Consider the following 20,157-nt stretch of genomic DNA (forward strand, 5'->3'; position numbering starts at 1 on the left):
GAAGGCGAGGGGTGAGAAAGAATATGAGAATGGTCAACAATAGTACTCTCATGACAGCAGCTGATGGGACACAGAAGAATTACACCACATAAACATAGCTGCAGTAATGTCTTCTGGTGGCAGAAGCATGAATGGTACCACCAGCACTTTACTGCACTCACCTTCTTGATGAGTGTTGCACAAAAAACTTCATTATGAAGCCACCATCATCGCAGTAAGAAGAAAAATTAAGTTGGAAAAAGACGTGAGAACACATCAGGGTAAAATCAACCAGAAATACTTTGACAACATTTGCATCATCGTGAGAAGTTGTGCCCGAAAATGCAAGACATAGCCATGGCTGCATGGAATAAAAGTTGGGGCTGTGGCCTAAGAGGAGAGTAATGTTTAGTTACTTGCAGCTGTTTTATTATAGCGTGCGGCTGTAAAATTCTTGTGAGAAAGCATTCCGTGATAGCCTGCGTCTCTGTATCACTCTTGGGTATGACAAAAGTCATTTGAGGTACCCAGGGTCCCAATACAAATTTCATTTGTACAGTGGAAACTGTAAAACGCCGTCTAAAGAGCGTTTTGCCGAAACAATTTTTCAAGCCAGTTCATTATCGAAGGAGATAAAAGAAATGAACTATTCTGTTACCATGCTGCCTCGAGACGACTGTCACTGCCAGTGGAAGCACTCTCTCCCTCTGCCTATATAGTAGCGTTCCCAAGAGTTGTTCCTTCACTGCATTCTTCCGTACCGGAGCCGACAGACGTAGGTATTACAGTGTCGAGCTCCGCCTCCTTTATTTCCTCTCTTCCTTTTTTGGTCCATTGCACATTCTGCATTGAAAAAATTAAATTATGGGGTTTTACATGCCTTAAACCACGATCTGATTATGAGGCACGCTGTAGTGGCGGACTCCGGAAATTTGGACCACCTGGGGTTTATTAGATGATTAGTCATGGTGAGTGATGAAACACGCACTGTAAAGAGGCATTTGTAGGTTTAACTGTGACTGTGGCTTAGAGCTGGCGTCCTCGGGAAGGAATGTTAATAGCGTTCGGTTTGTTATTTAACCTGTTTTTTGCGGCGTGCAGTGCCATAATACTTTGCAGATACTGTCGTCAGCACGTCATGTATATACTATGCTTGTGTGCTTAAAATGGCCAAACCTAGTGAGGGGCCCTTTAAGAAAAGTGCACATACAAGTCGTGGCACCAAACAATCTTGCAGCACCTGTAGTAATGCCATCTAGTGCCCCTGTATATTTTAATTTTATTTTGTACATACCGCAGTTTGAATACCAATCAGGAGGGGCAAAGAATGAACATAGTGAACGAAATTGAACAAGTTATACAACAGAATATAGGAAGCATTACTACTCAGACAAGTATAGACTAACAAACGTGATTAAAAATATGTTGGAGTCAAAAATTACACAAATTTGTAAAATCACTTTTATACACAAAAAGAAAAAGCAAACACAAGTTAGTTCATAAGTTGTAAGAATATTGACAAGAGTATAGCATTTGTTAACCGTGAAGTTAACACAAAATAATACATGTTTTTCGAACTTGGGAAGGCCACATTCTGAAAAAACATCTGAATGCAGTGCATTCCATTCGCAAATGGCTCATGGAAAAAAAAGAGTGTTTGAAAAGGTTAGTACACGCGAAGTATGGTGTCAGGTCGTGATTGTGACTATGTCTGGTCTTCCGGGAGAAAATGAGGGAAAGGTATTCACCAGGATCAATATTAAACTGCCGAGTGTGGAGCAAGAAAAGAAACTTGAGCCTGGTGACAGCTTTGTGCTGTTCCAAAGGTGGGATGTTGGTACTAGCCATCTGTGAGTAAGGCGAATCAAGATTGTGATAGGCATTATAGATGAATTTTAATGCTCTCCTTTGAATCATTTCTAGCCTATAAACATCCTATTTATAATACGAGTCCCGGGCAACGCGTGCGTACTCTAGACAGGGTCGAATAAAAGTATTATATGCAAGAAGTTTGATCTGCAATGGCATGTTCTCTAGTTTGTGTCTAAGAAATCCTAGTTTTCTAAAAGCAGATGAACAAACATTGTCAATATGGCTACACCATGATAGTCTGTTGGTAATCTTGATTTCCAAGTATCTAAAATTGTTGACTTTGGTCACGGGATAATTGTTTAATGTGTACCTTGATGTGAATTGACTAATTTTATTTGAGATTCTCATAAAGACTGATTTGCTAATGTTTAATTCCGTCGACCAAGTGTTACAGCAGTCAGAGAGAGAATTCAGGTTGTTCTGCAAACACTCTTGGTCCTTTCCGCTTTTAATTGGCTTGTAAAGAATGCAGTCATCTGCAAAAATATTTATGGTGGAGGTGTCTACTGATGGAATGCTTATACCGATAAAATGTATATGCTCCCAACGGGAGCAGAGTTGCGCAAGGGTCCGCCATTTTGTTCCAAAGCAATGCGGTAAAGCCATTTCTCACGCATGCAGGAGCCAAACTTAGCACGATGGCAGAAGTGTATATGCATGTCATAAGTGCAATGCATGCATGTCATTCATGTCATTTTTGTATTATTCATGTCATGTGTGTGATGTCCTTTATGTCATGTCATTCATGTCGTGTATGCGTGTTGTGTGATGTCATCGCATGTCATGTCACATATGTTGAGAAGTGGTGGATTGCGATACTACAGCACTGAGAAAAACAAAAAGTTGATGCCACATCTGTGAAGGTGGCTTTTTCGCAGAGCAGTGTGACATTTGACGTCATTTTATACCACGTGATGGCATTCTGCTAGTAACAGTGTGAGCAGTCAAGGTTAAAGGAATGTGTAACTCTGCTCCCCTTAAGAGCATATACACTGTGGCCATCAATGCGCCACCTGTTGTTTGTAGGAATATACGGGCAACAGCGAACAATATTTAGGCACACGGTCGGGCAGAGTGTCAATGCTTTATTTTTCTTACACATGCAAAAAAAAAAAAATGGTTCTTTCTTTTCTAACCTAAAGGTGCAGCCTCTGCTGGCAGAGATAGTTAAGTAGAATATAGAAGGTGTTGTGTAAGTTATACTTTTCAGTGGCTCGGTGACTATGACATTGCGTTTCTGAGCCTGAAGTCATGGATTCGCTTGCAAGCCTTGGTGACTGCATTCCAATGTAGGCTGAATACAGAAGCACTCCACACTGTGCTTTGAGTATGCGTTAAAGATCCCCAGACGGTCAAAATTAATCCGGAGCCTTCCACTACATCGTCCCTCACAGCTCACTGCAGATATTCGGTGCATTAAGCCTCACAATTTAAGTTCGAGGCAAGGAGAAAGACACAACAACCATATGTCGTAGTGTAGGGTATAATCAGGTCTTCGATCTTCATCCAAAGCTTTGATTTCTATGGCTTTGCTTTGGTGGCGCAAGGCAAGCAGCAAACAAGATAATGAACTCAATTTCTCTTGCTGTAGAATGCTCCTTAGAGGACATGTAACAACTTCCAGTGTATAACCAAAGTTTGCTGTGTGTCCTGGTGAGGCGCCCTTTAAAAGGGAAGCTAAGTAGGATTTTATACTTTGTTTACGTGCTTCATGAGCTCGATGCTGATTTAGTGTGCAATTCTTAAAACACACGGGCTCAAAAAAAAAAAAAAATCTGTCTGTACATTCTGTTCTCCCAATGACATTATAAGCCAACCGTGAGTAGCTGTCGGTAATATCTATTGCCATAGGCTCTACTGCAGCTGTACTATGCTATCAGTTTGGCTCAGCTTTATTATGTTGGCATAGTTATCTACCCGAAATGGAGGTAAATGATCTGAATGCGAAGCACTTGGCACATCACTCTTTTCTGGAGCAAAGTCTCTTCGGAGTGCACACAGGAGGCTTGACTTGCTTGACATCTTGCTTTGTTGCATGCCACTCAATGCCATTGCCACTCAATTCCACTGGATGGACAGTTTGTAAATTGCCTCTTTTAACAATACGCTTCATATGGCTGGCTGTTCGGTACTCTAGACAGTCCCTTGAATGTGCATGTGTGCGTGCATATGGGCTTAAAGGCCAAGTGCAACAAAATTTTTTATGGCACAAAAAGCCTACATTGAGATAGTATAGATATAGAGCAGCCTCCATGCACTCACTGCATGGAGAGACTGCATTTCCAGTCACTCATTGGAAATGACACAGAACCCAGAAGATTGTGAGCCAATTTAGCCAAAGTCGAATTTTGTTGCAGTTGGCCTTTAAATGGCTATGATCAGCACCAAGTTCCTGGCATCAAATTTTGGAACAATGAAAAGTCAGACAGAGAGTGTTTCAGATGCGATTATACGTTTATTGAAAGCATTGGTCAATGCAGCTGTGAATGTTGTATAAATTGAGTTTTTCTAGTGTTGGCGTGCAAGAGTGTATGAAAAGGGATTTCGAATTTTCATAGGAGAAGCCTACGAAATGTGTGTACTTATGGTTTTGACCAATTATTGCGGAACTTGTCACTTTTACTCAGGAGCTAGATTCCAGGGAGTCCAAGAGCTTCTTTCAAGTGCTGCTGCCCAAAATAGTAGCCTTAGCACTTCGCCTTCCGGCTCTAGTTACACAGGTAAGATTATGATCTCGCCCTTTGTATTGCAATTACCGACCACCCTAATTGTGTGCTTGCACCTTTTAGCCGATTCCCCTTCTGAAATCTGGCCAAGATCAGGTGCTTTCAATGAGTCAATTGCAAGCTGGCTGCCTTTTAGCAAATGCATTCTTCTGCACATTTCCAAGAAGAAATACACTTAAAAGCAACTCTGAGTACTCCAATTACCCGGACATCAACTTCAATAGGTAAGCACCATGCGATTCGGAATTTTGTGACAATTTGTGTGCCTTTAGTACTGACATGGCATTTCCTTGCAGTTAGTTTTTTGCATTGTGTTAAGGTCCTGGACCTTGAAATCTGAGAGAAATACTGGCAAGCCTTAGAGTGCTCTAAATAACTTACTATTATGTATATATCTTTTCTATGAATCGCTTTCGTTTCCCAGGAGGTTTATTTCTCATGACATTATAATATAGGAGGTTGTCACATGAGAGCAGAACACTGTGACATTTTGGCACTTGCTCTGGCTGGTTCGGCTGCCTGTGTTGCTGCTATTTGTTGCGCAGCCCGATGTAGCTGCATAACAGATGACTGAGTTAGATGGAGTGAATGCCAGACCGCTACAATGAAATAAACTTTCGTAGGAAAGCTATGCTATTAATTTGTTCAGAGTGCTGTAAGATTTACCAGTATTTTTTATATGGTTTCGAGGTCCTAGACATTCATGTAATGCAAAAAAATGAGAAGTTGAAAATGTCGTGTCGGTACTACTCCTATAACAGGCCCCTTACCAGGTTTCGGCATACAGGCATTTGCTGTGCATAGACCTCGCAGTCGTGTCAAGAGTGTGTCTACAAAGTGCTGTACTGATGTATACTGCTAAAGCAGAGGAAAATTTAAACAAAAGATTATGCGCTCTTTTCCTTGAATGAGCTACTCCAGCCACGAGGTAGGCATTGGGCTTTTGCCCTGTTGCATTACTCAGTGTTGGTTGCACAGCTCCTCACTCAATTACCGTGGTTAAAGCTCCTGGCGTATAACCAAATTTTGGACTGGTAGGCAGCCCTTTAAAGGAACCTTAAACCACTCTGAGCATGATAGCAACTGAACATTTTCTCTCTCACCTTTGCTACTCTTCCCATGGGCACTTTCTTCATTGCCACATGCTTCTGTAGATTGCATGTAGACACTGCATCAGTACTGAATGTCATGTTGGCACTGTTTCCTTGTTTGAAAACACTAAATAAGACCTGCACTACTTCCAGTTACAAAGACTCCAAGTCTTTTACAGCGAAGCTGTACATGGCTAATTGATTCATCTGTCCGTTCGTCGCCTGTACGCTGAAAACTTCTGCGACGCAACCCCATGCGCATGTGAAAAAAAAAACAAGATAGAAAGAAAGGCGTGCAATTGGCTGCGCCAGTAGTGACGTCCTTGCTCTCCGTCGCATCCAAGCGCATGCAGCGCTTTCTCTCTGGCTCCGAAATGGGTAGGCCATGGGTCATACGTACACCCGAAGAGCAGGCAGCTTTCGATTAACAATGCCACGAGCAGAACCAGGAACGAGCTCGTCTACGCCGTGCCAATGCTGCAGTCCGGGCGCAAGAACAGGCTCGTGCAGTCGAGCGCAAGCAGCAACTGTGTACCAAGAATCTGGCAGCCTACAAAGCCATTGTTTAATGAACTGTCGGGGTTAATCCAGCGATAAACATTGGGGTGAACGTTTCAGCTTCGCTGGTTAACCATCTGTATGAAATGCTTGGGCGGTGATTTTTTGCTACATGCTGTTGCCGCCGCTCATGCCATGCAAAACACGCTGCATGAGGGGAAATTAGTTGATTGCACATGATAGGCAAACAAAATTACAAGTAAGAGCAGGCGTGTGACTTCATGGCGAAGGTGGGTTAGCAGGATTGGAAGTGACATCCCTCATAGATGGACAGTCAACAGCCCTTACGCTGGTTACATCACATGCATGACCCTGATGAAATCAGGATAGGTGAAGAAGGAACTGAAAAAAAAAACAGAGAGAAAGACATATTCTTTATTTATTTATTTATTTATTTATTTATTGTTTACCCACGGCGTGCTGCACTGCCATGTTTGTGAATGAGTGTCACGGTATTCTGTACAGTTTGCGTATGTTTATTTAGATGTGTTCAAAATGTCAGAGATAGTTTTGGGGCCGTGTGATGTACTTTGTGTGCCTCAAGCAAAATGGCGTTTGGTGTGAGCCATTTTTACGTGAAACTAAGGGTGGAAAAGGAGATGTTCAAGTGGTTGGGGGTGGCTTCCACATGGCACATGATGAAATTTATGCATGCATGAGAGTCTCTCCTCAGTCTTTGCAAGCAAATGTGCCTCAACCTGAAACTCTTCAACTCATCCTAGTATAGGGCCCTCAACTGAAGTGGTCACTTTGGTTCAGTAGTGCTCCTCAGGCAATCCTGAGCTCATAGTGCATAACCAGCCCCTTTTGCCATCTGCTAAAATGTTCTGGAATCGACAGGTAAAATTTTCAAGCTTACAGGTCAATTTCTCATCACAGAAATCACTGAATGACATTTGTGAAGCATAGTGCCATTCAAGGAGCAGTGCTGAGGCCTTTACTCATCAGGGCTTGGAAAGAGCTGTGTCTGTGTGCATTTGTGACAGACCTGTACACATTACAGAAAAAAAAACCTAATTACAATGACTTAATTCAAGAATGTAATTGTTTACAGTCACCATTACTGCCTCCCACAGAAGTAACTAAGCAATTACTTCATGTTACTTTGCTCCTAAACTTTATTAACCTTGCATGAGTACAGCAAATACAACAAGCTGGCCTGGCTCTTTTAGTGCGTCCTCTGCAGCCCTTCACATGTCGTTCATCTTCACTAACAGTTAATTATCAAAATTTATGTTGTTCTCTCATCTTTTAGTGAAGAAATCACAAGCAACACTAAAAATCCACTCAATGTGCGTGCTAAAAGAAAGGGCGGTGTTGTAACGTGAACACAAAATTGTGGCTACATAGTGCCATCATGCTCAAATGTGGGTGCTCTGTAAAGAGCAGTGCTTTGTTGTTTTGGGGGCTTTCAGAAGCTCCCCACTGGACTGATGAAAAGCTGAAAACGAAAATGTTTGTAGGTGATTTCCTGGCATCAGCATGATGATAGTTGGATGTTATTGGTGCAGGGACTCTGGCATCAGCATCCGAAGTGGGCATTGCTATTGAGCTATAGTTCAATTCATTGGCCAACAGCTGGTGGGGTGTTGAGATGAAACAAACACCGAGCACCTAGGTTTGCTCATCTGAACATGCAAATCCACAAGGCTGCTGTGTGGCACAACCATGGTTGTTCTGCTGTAGTTCCCATCAAATTAAAGTGCTGAAAGCTGCGTCGCCTGTTGCAGCTTGTCTCATCTATAATATACCTAGTTACATGTAGTTGGTGACTGAAAAAAGTAATTGAATTACGCTGAACAGTTACAGGATTATAGTTGCAGTGAGCATCACCAAGTAAAAAAAAAAAAGATATCAATCAGTTACAAAACTAAAAAAAAATATCACTGATTGCAAGTAATTAATTACACGTAATTCATTATGTACAAGTCTCATTTGCAAATGCAGTGGCTGAAAGAGTTCAAGTGTGACATTATTTTTACAAGTTTTTTTTTTCTTCTTTTTCTGCTGTTCTTGCTTGTCTGTTCCTAGATAAGGCTTAGGATTGCTGCTTTACTTTCAGGTTATTTTCTGGAACTAGTGACGAAGCTCGGAAAATGGAGAAGCTAAAGTGCATCGTGAATTACTTCCGAAGAATTACAAAGGAGGGTGAGTAACTCAGCTAATACAACTGTCATTCATCCCCAAGTGCTTCCGAGATGTGTGAGAACATATGAGCTTGCGTTGTTCCAAGGTGCAAGCTTGCATATGAGCTTGCACCTTGGAACGATCTGTGGTGCTAATGTCCTGATTTTTTACCCTTGGTTTATGCTTGTTTCCTGTCGAAGAATAGGAGGACTTAACTAGGGGTGTAGGAATATTCAAAAATTTTATCAATTGAATGTTGTATATTTTGTATATACTTGCATCCGATTTGAAAACCGAGTACTAGTCAAAATATTTTGAATATCTGATATGATACAGGTATTCAAAAAGAAATTTAATGTACTGGTTGCTGTGTGGGAAAAGAGACGATTCTTTGTGTTTGTTTCTATCTAATCTGTGTGTGTTATTATGCTACTTATCACATTTCTTTCATTGTTAAGTTTAGCACGTAAGGTAAGCTCAGCTGCCAGATGACAAAACATTGCTGGAAAGGGCATGGGTTTGCAAATTGCCAGGGCACAACTTAGCACAATGAAAGGGAATGGCAGCGATTGCACAAAGAATTCCAATGGCATAAGAATGCTTTTCTAGGGGGTAAAAGTTTGTTGGGCTGATCCACTACAGTGATGCCCGTCTACGCGGCCTCACTAAGCAAACATGCCAGCTGCCCACCGCATGCCCATCTTGGCCCTAAATGCAGCCCATCACGCTCCTTTTATAACATTTTAGCATATCTACCTGTGTGAGATCCAAGATTTGTGCAAATTTTGCGCCAATGGGCGATCCACTGTGGACATTACCACAATGCCTATGCACATTGCACTATGCAAAATGGCTTTTTTTCTAAGCATACAGGTATAGGTGTTACTACACATGTTCAGTTAAAGTTGTAGTCATATATATATATTTTTTTCTAACTGTAGAATGTGCCTTCCCCCACCTTTGCACCATATGTTAATTTGTGGTTACATTACATTCTTGCAAAGGCAGTATTTTGACAACAGTGAGTTGGTCAATCTCACGCTGAAGGATAGAATGGGCTTGCTGCATGCATATGGGGCAAAACACAAGGAAAATCGAGCACTGTGCTCCTGTGGTTCTTTTCTAAGCAGTGTTTATAGCGAACTATACCCCTCATTTCTTATTGGTTGGGCGCTAGTGCAGCTTTTTCCTTGCTCATTTGTCATTACCTGTGCATTGCTACCTGCACTCCTGGGGTTATCACTTGACAACAAATGTGCTGAGTGACAGCTGGCATAGGACCGAATGCCTTAGAGTTAACTGTAATTTGTTGATGTATAATAATGCACAGGTGTGTGAGAGTGTGAATTTATTTGTTTGTTTGTTTACGGTACCCTCAGTCGACAAGGCTTTATAGAGGGGATCGCAGTAATAACAAAACAATGCATTACTAAAATATGCTACAAGAAAGAGCATGTTATATGAAAAAAAAATTAAAACATGGCAGGCAAATAATTCATAACAATAAAAACTGTAAACAAAGAACATATTATCATGCCAGGTCATAAAAGGAAAAAATGTCGCAGATTTGCTATACCAGAAACAGCGGTTAGTAAGGCAGAAAACAGTAAAGAAAAGTGCTAAAGAAAGGGAAAAATGAAAGAGCGAAGTCAGATATGTAGCACCCTTTCACTCTGAGCAAGGGAAAAAAGACGTCATCACTTCTATTTATGCAGGGTCTTCACAACAAAAAAAGGCAAGCAGTGCTTTCCGAAATAGAGTATAATCGGATACAGATGCAATCTACGTGGGAAGGTGGTTCCATTCATTACACATATGTGAAATAAACAAGTAAAAAAATGCATTTGTGCAACAGTGAAAAGATCCAACTGTGTGCTGATGATAAATGCAGGAATTATGCGGAATTAGGAACTAGTTGGTTATATAAAGATTGATGATAATAAATTTTGTGCAGTCAAGGTGTCTACCAACAGGGAAAACTGGGAAGTCGCTGGGATTTTTGAGCCTGGAAATACTCAGGGAAAACTCGGGGAATTTGTGCTTCTATCAGGAAAAATTAGCTGTAATTTTATCGAAATGGAATGAAAGTCACGGTAAGGCTGGCTCGAGTAACAGAGAGGAATCGTAATGCATTGTCTTTGACGCCGAGTCGACAGCTAGAGGAGCTGCCATTGTACAGTCAACGATCGACTTTACGTACGCTCGATAATTCGAACCACCACATACCCCATAGAGTCAACATACAGTAATCTCTCGTTACAACGAAGTCAGTGAGACGGCTAAAAAATTCGTTATAAGTGGTAATTCAATAGTGGTATAAGTGGTAATTCAATATAAGCTACTGCTTGAGAAAAGCTAAAGCAGTCGAGCTTTAATTGTGTCACAACTGCGAGGAAGTAAAAATACAATGTATTCGGTGAAGCAAAACCTTATTCAGGTGCAAAAAAAGGCAGAGAGCTTCGGCTGTTTCAAGTTCTTACCAGGTGCTAGCAACCCCTGCTCTAATGTGACCAAGCATTGCACGAGGCTGTGGTTGCTGCCCATGCATTCAGCCTTGTTTTGCAGCAGGTGTAGGTACTCCCATAGTACCTACACCTAGTACTAGTTGACCATAGTAGACGCTTCACATGGCTCTTCGTCCTCCGGCTCTTCGTTCTCGTCACAGCCACCAACAGTGCCAATTAGTATCTATGCATCTATCGCTGGGGCAACCATGGGAGCAGCAGCATCAGCCAACGCCAATGTCGCAAAGTCGCCTTCTACCTCTTGGCCAGCAGGGTGATAACACGAGAGACCGAATGTGCATGTCTGCTTGATATTTTTGTTTTTCTGTGTTTTTTTATGTCAAGTAGGAATGTTCAAACTGCACAGAACTGCAAATTTTATTCCCGAAAAGCTTTCCCAGCAAGCCAAAAAATATTTGAAGGTGGCATTGCAAGTGTCCTTTTATTAGTTACCACAATATTTCCTGATTTCACTGCCAAATTAAATGCAAACTAAAAATGTTGTGTCGAAAAGCTTTTCTGCTCATTTTAAAATTCTTTACAGTAAATTAGTTCCATGCGTTTTCTAGGCTCTCCACAAACGAAAAAAAAAATGCAACAAAATCGCAAACATTGCCCAAATTAGAAATTTTAAAAACTTTGATGTGTCTTGGCGCGTTTTCTATTTTACACAGAAACTTGAAAATAGTCTCAAACATAGAACATTCTCTTTGCAATTTATGCAAAATATAATCTTCGTACATGAAATACAGGAGAAGAAAAAAATAGTTAGGTAAACAAGTTAAAAAAAAGGTTCTAATTTTCAAAAATACTTTGGACTGAAGTCCACTTATGTCAGGCACAACGTGGGTGCAATAATATGTTTCCTCATTTGCTTTATTCAGAAAATATAATGGGCCATAGTGGCCCATGTTGAGCGTGCTGGCTTTCGTGACGCGATGACTCGTTCTGGTTTGTTACCATTTACTCTCTCTTAAAAAAAAAGAGAAGGCAACGGTTGTCACAAATGAAGGAAGGGTTCCCTGGGTTTTTTACTGTGGCAAGAACAGAGGACATGTTTTCTGCTTTGTTTTCTGGGACGCAGGAGAGATCGAACTTGGCACTACTTGTGATGCTCGAACAAAGTTATTGTGTGTTCTTTGCAATTAGTATTTAAAATGTTTTAATCACCATCAGCTGGCTAGCGGCAGTTCTCGCAACAGACAGCGCATGTCCTCTTGGCTGATCGCCGACACAGATCCACACATGCCATGACTGAATTCCCGGCACATGCAGCACTGACTTCCACTCTACTGACTTCTGCTGACAATGCTCCTCAATGGCTGCAGCAGGCGTATGAAGCAGGGCCACATTCTTGAGGTTGCCACTAAGTTTGGAGACCATCTCATGTGCAGACTGAATGGAGGCGGCACTTCCAGACCACAGGTTGTGCAAGGAAGCTTGGTGTTTAAGGAGTCTGCCTACACCGTAACAGGCATTCTTCCCATGCATGGTAGCAGAAAATATCCACCTCGCGGACGTATACTTGGCATGGCGCAACTCATACAGTTGGTACCTATTTTTAAAATGGGTCGCTGCACCATTGCTGACATATGTTACGTGACAGTAGACGGGTGCTTTTCATCTAACGCTTTGTGCACTCTGCCTAGGGCATAGGAGGCATGTGCTGCGTCATGATGCATGTCGTCACTTATGACAGCAAAGCTCTGTGTTGCTTTTTTTGTTGGGCCAACACAGGTGAAAAAAGAGATTTGTTTCTTGCGCCAATGGTATGATTGTGTTTCATTTGAGAGAAGGGTAGTCCAGTTTTCCGCAAACTCAAAATGCCGAACAATGCTTTCGCGCTGCTCGCACTTCTTTGCCTCGTGAATAACCACGGCTTGAGTGTGGCATATGTAGTCGTGAGGAATCCATTTGGTCACCCGTTTGCCGAGCGCTTTCACAAAAAGGGTTAGAGACAGTGTCTTCTTGATCAAGTCACCGCTTTCCCAAACAGCAAATGTGACCTTGTCCTCTTTGACCATTCCCAGACTGGCCAAAGTGAGGCTTTCACTCTATGGACAGTGCTCGCCTTCACCTAACATACAATCTGTGGTTGGGGAGCCACAAAGAGACAACGCTTTCATGCCTTCCAATGAGATTTCCATGCCGGTTACTTTCTCAAGCGCGGAGACACAAAGGTTGGCATTAGTGCAATAAATGCAAATGCAAATCTCTTGCTTTGGTGCGAGCAGCACCCATTTTGGATGCATGCTGTAAAACTTTGACAGGGCGATGGCACTTCGGGGTGAGCTGCTTTGAACATCTAGAACATCTCTTGGATAGAACGTATCATGTACTGCTTTGAGGTGTACTTTCTCTGGCTGTTTGTGATGTCTTGCACAACGTCCTTGTTCGGGCTCTGCCGAGAGCACCCAAGTTCATCTTTGGTGAAGTAGTCGAGCATAGCCGATGGGCTTAACCTTGACCTCGTGTACGGATTGAAATCTGACCACATTTGATGCTTCTCGCACCAATTTCGGGCCTTTCTGAGAGCATACGTTGTGACAGCTGGGATTGCCTCTTGAACGCATTTGTTTTCTGGTGGCACTATGGTTAGAAGATGGAGACACTGTTAATATGACCTTGAAGCCTTGTACGCTTGCTTCAAGCTATTTAACCAGCCAGTGAATGCATGACATTCTGTCACAGACGGTTCAGGTGTACTGATACTTCCGTATGCAGCACTTAACGTTTAGCGTATCTTCGTCACCTCGACGCTTTCAATCTTGGCCCGTTTTCTTTTTCCGTAAGATCGTCTGCGCGCTTGTGAATGGAAGATGGTGGCTTCAATGGGGAAACATCAGAAGAAAGGTGGACATACCTGTTCAAGTCGTCAATCACTTCTTCCTGAAGGAAGGCCTCATCTGTTTCATCGTGGTTGTCACTAGATGAAGACAGGATTTCCTTGAGGCACGTAAAGCAGTGCTGGGAGACCTCGTCGGTGGCACGAATATCCTCAGCCTCTGGCAGTAGCTTCCTCAGGGAGGCAACATCCAAAACATTTACGCAGCGAAAATTTTTTTTCTTAGCAATCTTCTTGTGAACGTGTAAATAATTGGCACAGAATACTCGGACCGAGCTATGAGCTGCATGTATCGCGTGTATAGTGATGGCTAGACCAAGTCGATATGTTTGTACTGAACAGCACCGCACTGTTTCTGTAACTTTTTCTGCAACGCTGTCGTGATTGAGCCTCCTGAATGTCTCACGGTTTGATGTTTCATGAACAAGACCGTCTAAAGCTTTTCACTGCGAAAACATGGGCTGCGCTCGTTATCGAAGGACAATGTCCATCTGGCGCCACTAGTTACCTCTCCTTTTCTTGTTGTGGGAAAGCGTGTCAGCAAGGTACTGACAAATCATTGTAAATTAGGCAACTTCTGCAGCCTGTGGCTCAGTCATGCCTCACTGCACTTTTTTGGGCAGTTGAAATGCAGAGGTGAAGGTCGAGGTAAGACAGGAAGACGTTATCTGTGAGTGATACGGAAAACGTGATAATGGGAAGTGAAATAAATGGCTCGGGAAATGCATGTGGGAAACGGGGAGCAGGCAGCGAGGTAGCACCTTCATAATGGTGCACCTGCTTATTATGGAAGCGTTCCCTCGCTTACGGATTTGCCTGCCTTGGTGCCGCATGCAGGTAATCTATTGTGTGCACCAGGCAGATTTTGGCAAGGTCAGCCACAACGTGCACTCGCGGTGTGTCGCATGCTGTTGACAAGCAAATAATGGAGGAATAAGTGCGGTGCCCTCAGAGGTTGTAGGCTGCAAACTCGGTACGCATTAGCACTTTAGAAGGTGCCAGATGTCCCCCCTCCCCGCACTTGTTAGACACAAATAAATTCTGACAATGCACTTTTGTTGAAAACAGACTGCCAGAGTGAAGTTCCGTAGCAGTAAATAAATCAGAACTATATATGCAAGAATGCAACTGATAGACAACCAGCAAAGGTAGTGGATGATGATGATGATGAAAAACGTTTATTTGCTCTATTTTGCGGCTTCAGATAGAGTCTTCCATCTTCTCTCCAGCGTCGGTTCCCCTAGTCCAGGGCTCCGCTGAGGGTAGCTGCCCTGCGTGCGCGCCTTACTAGTCCTTGTTGGACTTTCAGGATGTCGCTGGATAGCATCCTCTCCCACTGTTCCGCACTCGGGTTTTTTATTATGGCTAGCCCATCTGTTTTCTGGCAAGCCCATGTGGTATGGTATAGGGTGGGTTTGTCTCCACACCATGGGCACTTGCTCTCGTACTGCGTGGGGTAGATTTTGCTTAGCATGTTTAGGCATGGGAATGTTCCCATTTGTAGCTGTCGCCATGCTACGGCGTCTTCTCTATTTAGTTGTTTGTGAGGGGGCGGGTATTTTCATCTGATCCCTCTGTAGTAGTTTAGCATCTCTGAATAGCTTTGGGCTACCGGCTCGGGTTCCTCAGCGGGGTCGGGATTGTTGGATGCTCGGTGTGTTGCGTGCCCTCGAGCTATCCTATCCGCCTCCTGATTTCCCGTAATGTCGGTATGTCCCGGCACCCAAACTAGCGTGTGTTTGGCCTGGTTGTTGACGGTTTTGCCACTTGAGCGGAGGATACGGAGCGCGCTGTGGCTGATTCTGCCGTTTAGGTAGGTACTGGAGCCAGCACACTCAACATGGGCCACTTTGGCGTGTTATATGTTATGAATAAAGCAAATGAGGAAACATATTATTGCATCCACATTTTGCCCGGCATAAGCGGACTTCCATCCAAATTTTTATCTAAAATTAAAACTGGAGTTTTTTTTTAAATTTTTATAAAATGAGCTTTTCTTTAAACTTGTTTGTTTAACTACTTTCTTCTCCTGTATTTCATATAGGAAGATAATATTTTGAATAAATGTTGCAAAAAGAATGTTTTGTGTTTGACACTACATTCAAGTTTCTGTGTAAAATAAAAAATGCGCCAAGATGCATCAAAGTTAAAAAAAATTTCTGATTTGGGCCATGTTTGCAATTTATTTACATTTTTTATTTGTTTGTGGAGAGCATAAAAAAACCAGGGTGTCTATTAACTGGGAAAACCAGAAATTCTCAGGGATTTTGAGTAGTCTGAAAAAGCTCGAGGAAAACTCGGGGAATTTGTGCCTCTATCAGGGAAAATTAGCTGTAATTTTTGTAAAGTTGCGGTAATGCTGGCTCTAGTAACAGACAGGAATCGTAATGAATCATCTTCGACGCCCTGTTGTCGGCTAGAGGAGTTGCCAGTCAACAACTGACTTTTCGGATGCCCGATAATTTGGGCGGCTTTGCGGCACCACCACGTACTCCATAGAGTCAATGTATCAGAAAGTCTGAAATTTCGAACACAAGAACCCTTCGCCGTCTGATTTTCTGGACTTTTTGCCGTGACCGCAGGTCCGAAACGCCATTAATCGAAGCCACCACCGCTGAAACCTCGCCACTTCGAATCGGCGCTATCGCACACAGATTCGCTGGCAGCCGTAGCCACCACTGCGGCAATGCTAGATTTAGCTGCTTTGACGTTTGCTATTAAGCTTCTTGCCATTGGGGGCCGTGTTTTTCATTGAAAGAATTCGCTGCTGTCAGCAATGGCACCGACTGCGCTTTTGTGGGCCTCGCGATTGGCTTAGAAGCTTGGAAAGCACGGTGCATTGCATAATGCCGGTTCCCGACAGTCAGCGTCTCCTCTGTACAGAAATGTTACTTGGTGAAACATACCAAAAGTATTGCAGTGAAGCATAAAAAGCGTGGGAAGGGGCTGTTGCCACGGGACACAGTATGTATTCCTTAATTATACATGCGTGCACCCGGTATTTCCTGTCACAGTACGAGCACCGATATGCCTAATACGTGTACCGACTTGCCTTCAGAGCGTTTTCGAATGTGCCTGCGGCAGTTTGAGCCCTTAAGGGCAGTAAATGACATGCATTTATTTTTTCCAACTGGCCGATTTTTTTAGCGTTTTCGCGGCCCCTAGGGAGTTCGAAAAATCGGACATGGACTGTGCAACTGAGCAAGAAGATGCTTCAAACGGTCCGTGGGGCGAACGAGTGGCGGAAGGAGGACAAAAACAGAAAGGGCCTACGCATTGAGGAATGAACAGGAAAGGAAGCGGGCTGCCACCGTTTCGAAGGAGCTTGAGCTCAAAAAACAAAGTGTTGGCTGATGCTGATATGCAAGTGTCCCTCATCCAAACCAAAATAAACTCTTTAAAGCAGTGAAACACAACACTGAAGCTTCGTGTGCGGGCTGAGAGTATGTCGGGACAGTTGAGGTTGGCTTATGAGCTGTTGAGAGAGAATCTTAATCGTGACAAAGTCCGGGCCTCATACTACTGAGCTTGCTACCAGTTGATAGAAATAGCTCACGTTCGAAAATATTTGCTTCTGTATGCATCTCTCTTTTATTCGTATTTGAGAATGTCCGACTCGCTTTGCAATTTTTTTCGAAAACATTTTATTTGCGGTGCATTTTTGCTAACCCCTCCCTTCTATTCTCTTTTTGAATCGCATAAACACTACTCCTTAGTATTCAAATTGGATTAATTCATTTTTAAAAAATTTTTCAAATGCTTACTCGAGAGAAACAGCATTGGGTGATATGGTTTCAGCCCATCTTGACATAAAACGTAGTTATGCATCACTCAGGGAATTTTGCAAAGGCACTCGGGGAAAAACCTGGAAAACTCTGGGAATTTGGAAATGTCAACTTGGTAGACACCCTGTAAAAACGCATGGAACTAATTTACTGTAAAGGATATTAAAATGAGCAGGAAAGGTTTTTGTCACAATGTTTTTAGTTTGCATTTAATTCGGCTGTGAAATCGGAAAATATTGGGATATGTAATAAAAGGACGCTCGTGCTGCCACCTTCAAATATTTTTTTGGCTTGCTGGGAATGCTTTTCGGGTATAAAATTTTCGCTTCTGTGCATTTTGAGCATTCCTACTTAACATATAAAAAAAACAGACAAAACAAAACTATCAAGCGGACCCACATGTTCGATCTCTTTTGGAATCACCCAGCAATTTTATGAACAGCCTCGTGCAGATCTCTGCAAGTCCAATCATCGTCAGGGTCACTGACGACGGAGCTGGAAAAGCCGGGGTGCGCAAAGGAGTTGGCGACCTTCGAAAGTGCGAATTCTTTCCAAGAAACATTCTGCAAATGGATAGCACCAAGCAAACCAATGTTGTACCTCTTGCTGGTGCTGTGAGCATGCGCTGCAAAAGAGCATTGCAGTACAGTTTCCAGGTGGTCTCAATGATGCCCTGATCCATTGGTTGCAGTAGCGCGGTTGTGTTTGCAAGCGAAAATTCCACAGTGATTGCCTTGATGTTGTCGATCTTGCCGTGGCTCGGACAATTGTCAATTATGAAAAGCACTTGCCAATTCATTGCGTTGAACCGTCTATCTAGAAGGCACACGTAGTCTTCATAAATAGCAGCAGTCGTTCATGCTCGCTTGTTACTTCTGTAGATCCATTCTTTAGGAATAGTCGCATTTCGGAAGCACCGTGGCTTCTCCGCCTTCCCCAGTATAAATAAGGGAAGCTTGTCCTCGCCTGTTGCAATGGTACGAAACAGCACCGTGACATGCTCCCTGATCTGTTTTCCTCTGGATGAAGATCCGTCAGCAGTACGGTAGCATTGTGCGATTTGGTAGCATCTCATAAAAAAATGCAGCCTCATCTAGGTTGTAGATGTCTTTGTCGTCATACTTTTCAAGTAGAGCTTGGAACCGATTTTGGCACCATACGTCTACAGTGTCACGGTTCACGGCTGCGCTTTTGCTAGCGATGAACTTCGAGGTCACGCCGTGTCATTTCTTGAACTACTCAAGCCAGCCATTGCTGCACTTAAAATTTTTATGGCCCATTTGGAGGGTGAGAGCTTTGGCTTTTGCAGTAAGGGCAAGTCCATGTACAGGGAGATTTGCACTCCTGGCATTCTTCAGCCACTATAGAAGTGCACCTTCCACTTCGGGGTATTTCGAATCACGATTCCTGTTTCTCTTCACCGAGAAGCTGTTTTCAAAGCCACCCAGCGCAGCTTCCTTGTTTTTCAATACAGTTGATAAAGTAAATGGCTGTAAGCCGAATTCCTTCGTGATGTCAGTTTTCTGCCGGCAGCCTTTTTACACTCCTTTTATCAGCAGAACTTTCTGCTCCCGAGTCAGACACTTTTGCTCGGAGACTGACAGAGCCATTTATCACTGTAGACCATAAAAGCAAACGTGAAGCACACCTAATAAAGCACTCCAAACAATGTATAATCACATAACCTGCAGCATGTATCAAAACACACATGCTGTCGGCACCAAAGTGACTGAATGTGGTGGGCGATGCAGAAGGCAGAAGCTTCAAAATGTTGTCAGGGCACCTTGCTTTCCTTGTCAGTGTGCGCTGGTGATGGTGACGGTTTCAATGGCGAGCTTAGCTTCGGCTTCACATGTAGCGGAAAAAAGGCGATCGGAGTTGTGAAGACCAAGAAGCAGGAACCACAGAAGGGCACCCTCTGGTGGAAGATTGTGCTCGGGAGGGCAAGCTGGGAGAGGGCAGCTTTCGAGGAGCAGCGACGGCGAAACTGGCAGCGAGGAGGTGAGGAGTTGGCATAAAGGCAAGTGAGAGGAGTGACTGGTGTCCAAACGACTTGCAGACTGGAGAGCAAATGAGGAGGAGGAGGCAGTGGCCACTTTTGTAGGGGGCGGCGGGGTGCGGAGGTCACATAAGACTACGAGAGTATCACACTGGAAAGTGCTGCAAATGCCGTGGCTTGAGTGTGAGGTTGTTTTTGTTGTGCTCAAAAAACTATTAGCTGCTCATTGTGCATACACAGCGTGATCGTGAAAACTGAACGGTTTTGCAGTAGGGGCATTGCATGATCACTGGGCATGATCACTAAACATGTCAGACCAACTGGCCCAAAGTTCCCCCCTCTTGAACCTGATCAGTAGCAATTCTTTCCTGAGGTGTGCAGCCGTGAAGTTTGCAAAACGAATGTTTTTCGGCACGCTGTTGTCGACGACACTGGGCTCATTCTACGGTTTGAGTGTCGGTGTTCACGCACTGCCATGTCCGCGCGATTGAAAAATGTCTGGGAACAAACTTCAGTGACTCTACCATGCATTTAGATTGTTTGTCTAAAGTCAGATGGCGCAAATCAAGCATGACTGGCTCGAGAAAATCGCCGGGGAAACACCAAGTTGCGTTTACCTGCCATGTTAACAGCCTGACTCGCCGCTGGCGACGCTGTGAATTTTCGTGCTT

General features: G+C 43.3%; 1 protein-coding gene across 2 annotated transcripts in view; it reads left to right on the forward strand.

The window, feature by feature from the left end:
* The window catches only part of LOC139060224 (poly(ADP-ribose) glycohydrolase-like), a 90,979-nt gene that overhangs the window by 13,477 nt on the left and 57,345 nt on the right, over nucleotides 1-20,157 (forward strand). For both annotated transcript variants that reach the window (XM_070539281.1, XM_070539280.1), the window contains 3 exons: nucleotides 4,479-4,571; nucleotides 4,641-4,801; nucleotides 8,289-8,374. In XM_070539281.1, the coding sequence (XP_070395382.1) occupies nucleotides 4,479-4,571; nucleotides 4,641-4,801; nucleotides 8,289-8,374 (340 nt within the window). The remainder of the gene's footprint in view (nucleotides 1-4,478; nucleotides 4,572-4,640; nucleotides 4,802-8,288; nucleotides 8,375-20,157) is intronic.

Source organism: Dermacentor albipictus, chromosome 5, assembly GCF_038994185.2.
Source record: "Dermacentor albipictus isolate Rhodes 1998 colony chromosome 5, USDA_Dalb.pri_finalv2, whole genome shotgun sequence".
Lineage (NCBI taxonomy): Eukaryota > Metazoa > Arthropoda > Arachnida > Ixodida > Ixodidae > Dermacentor > Dermacentor albipictus.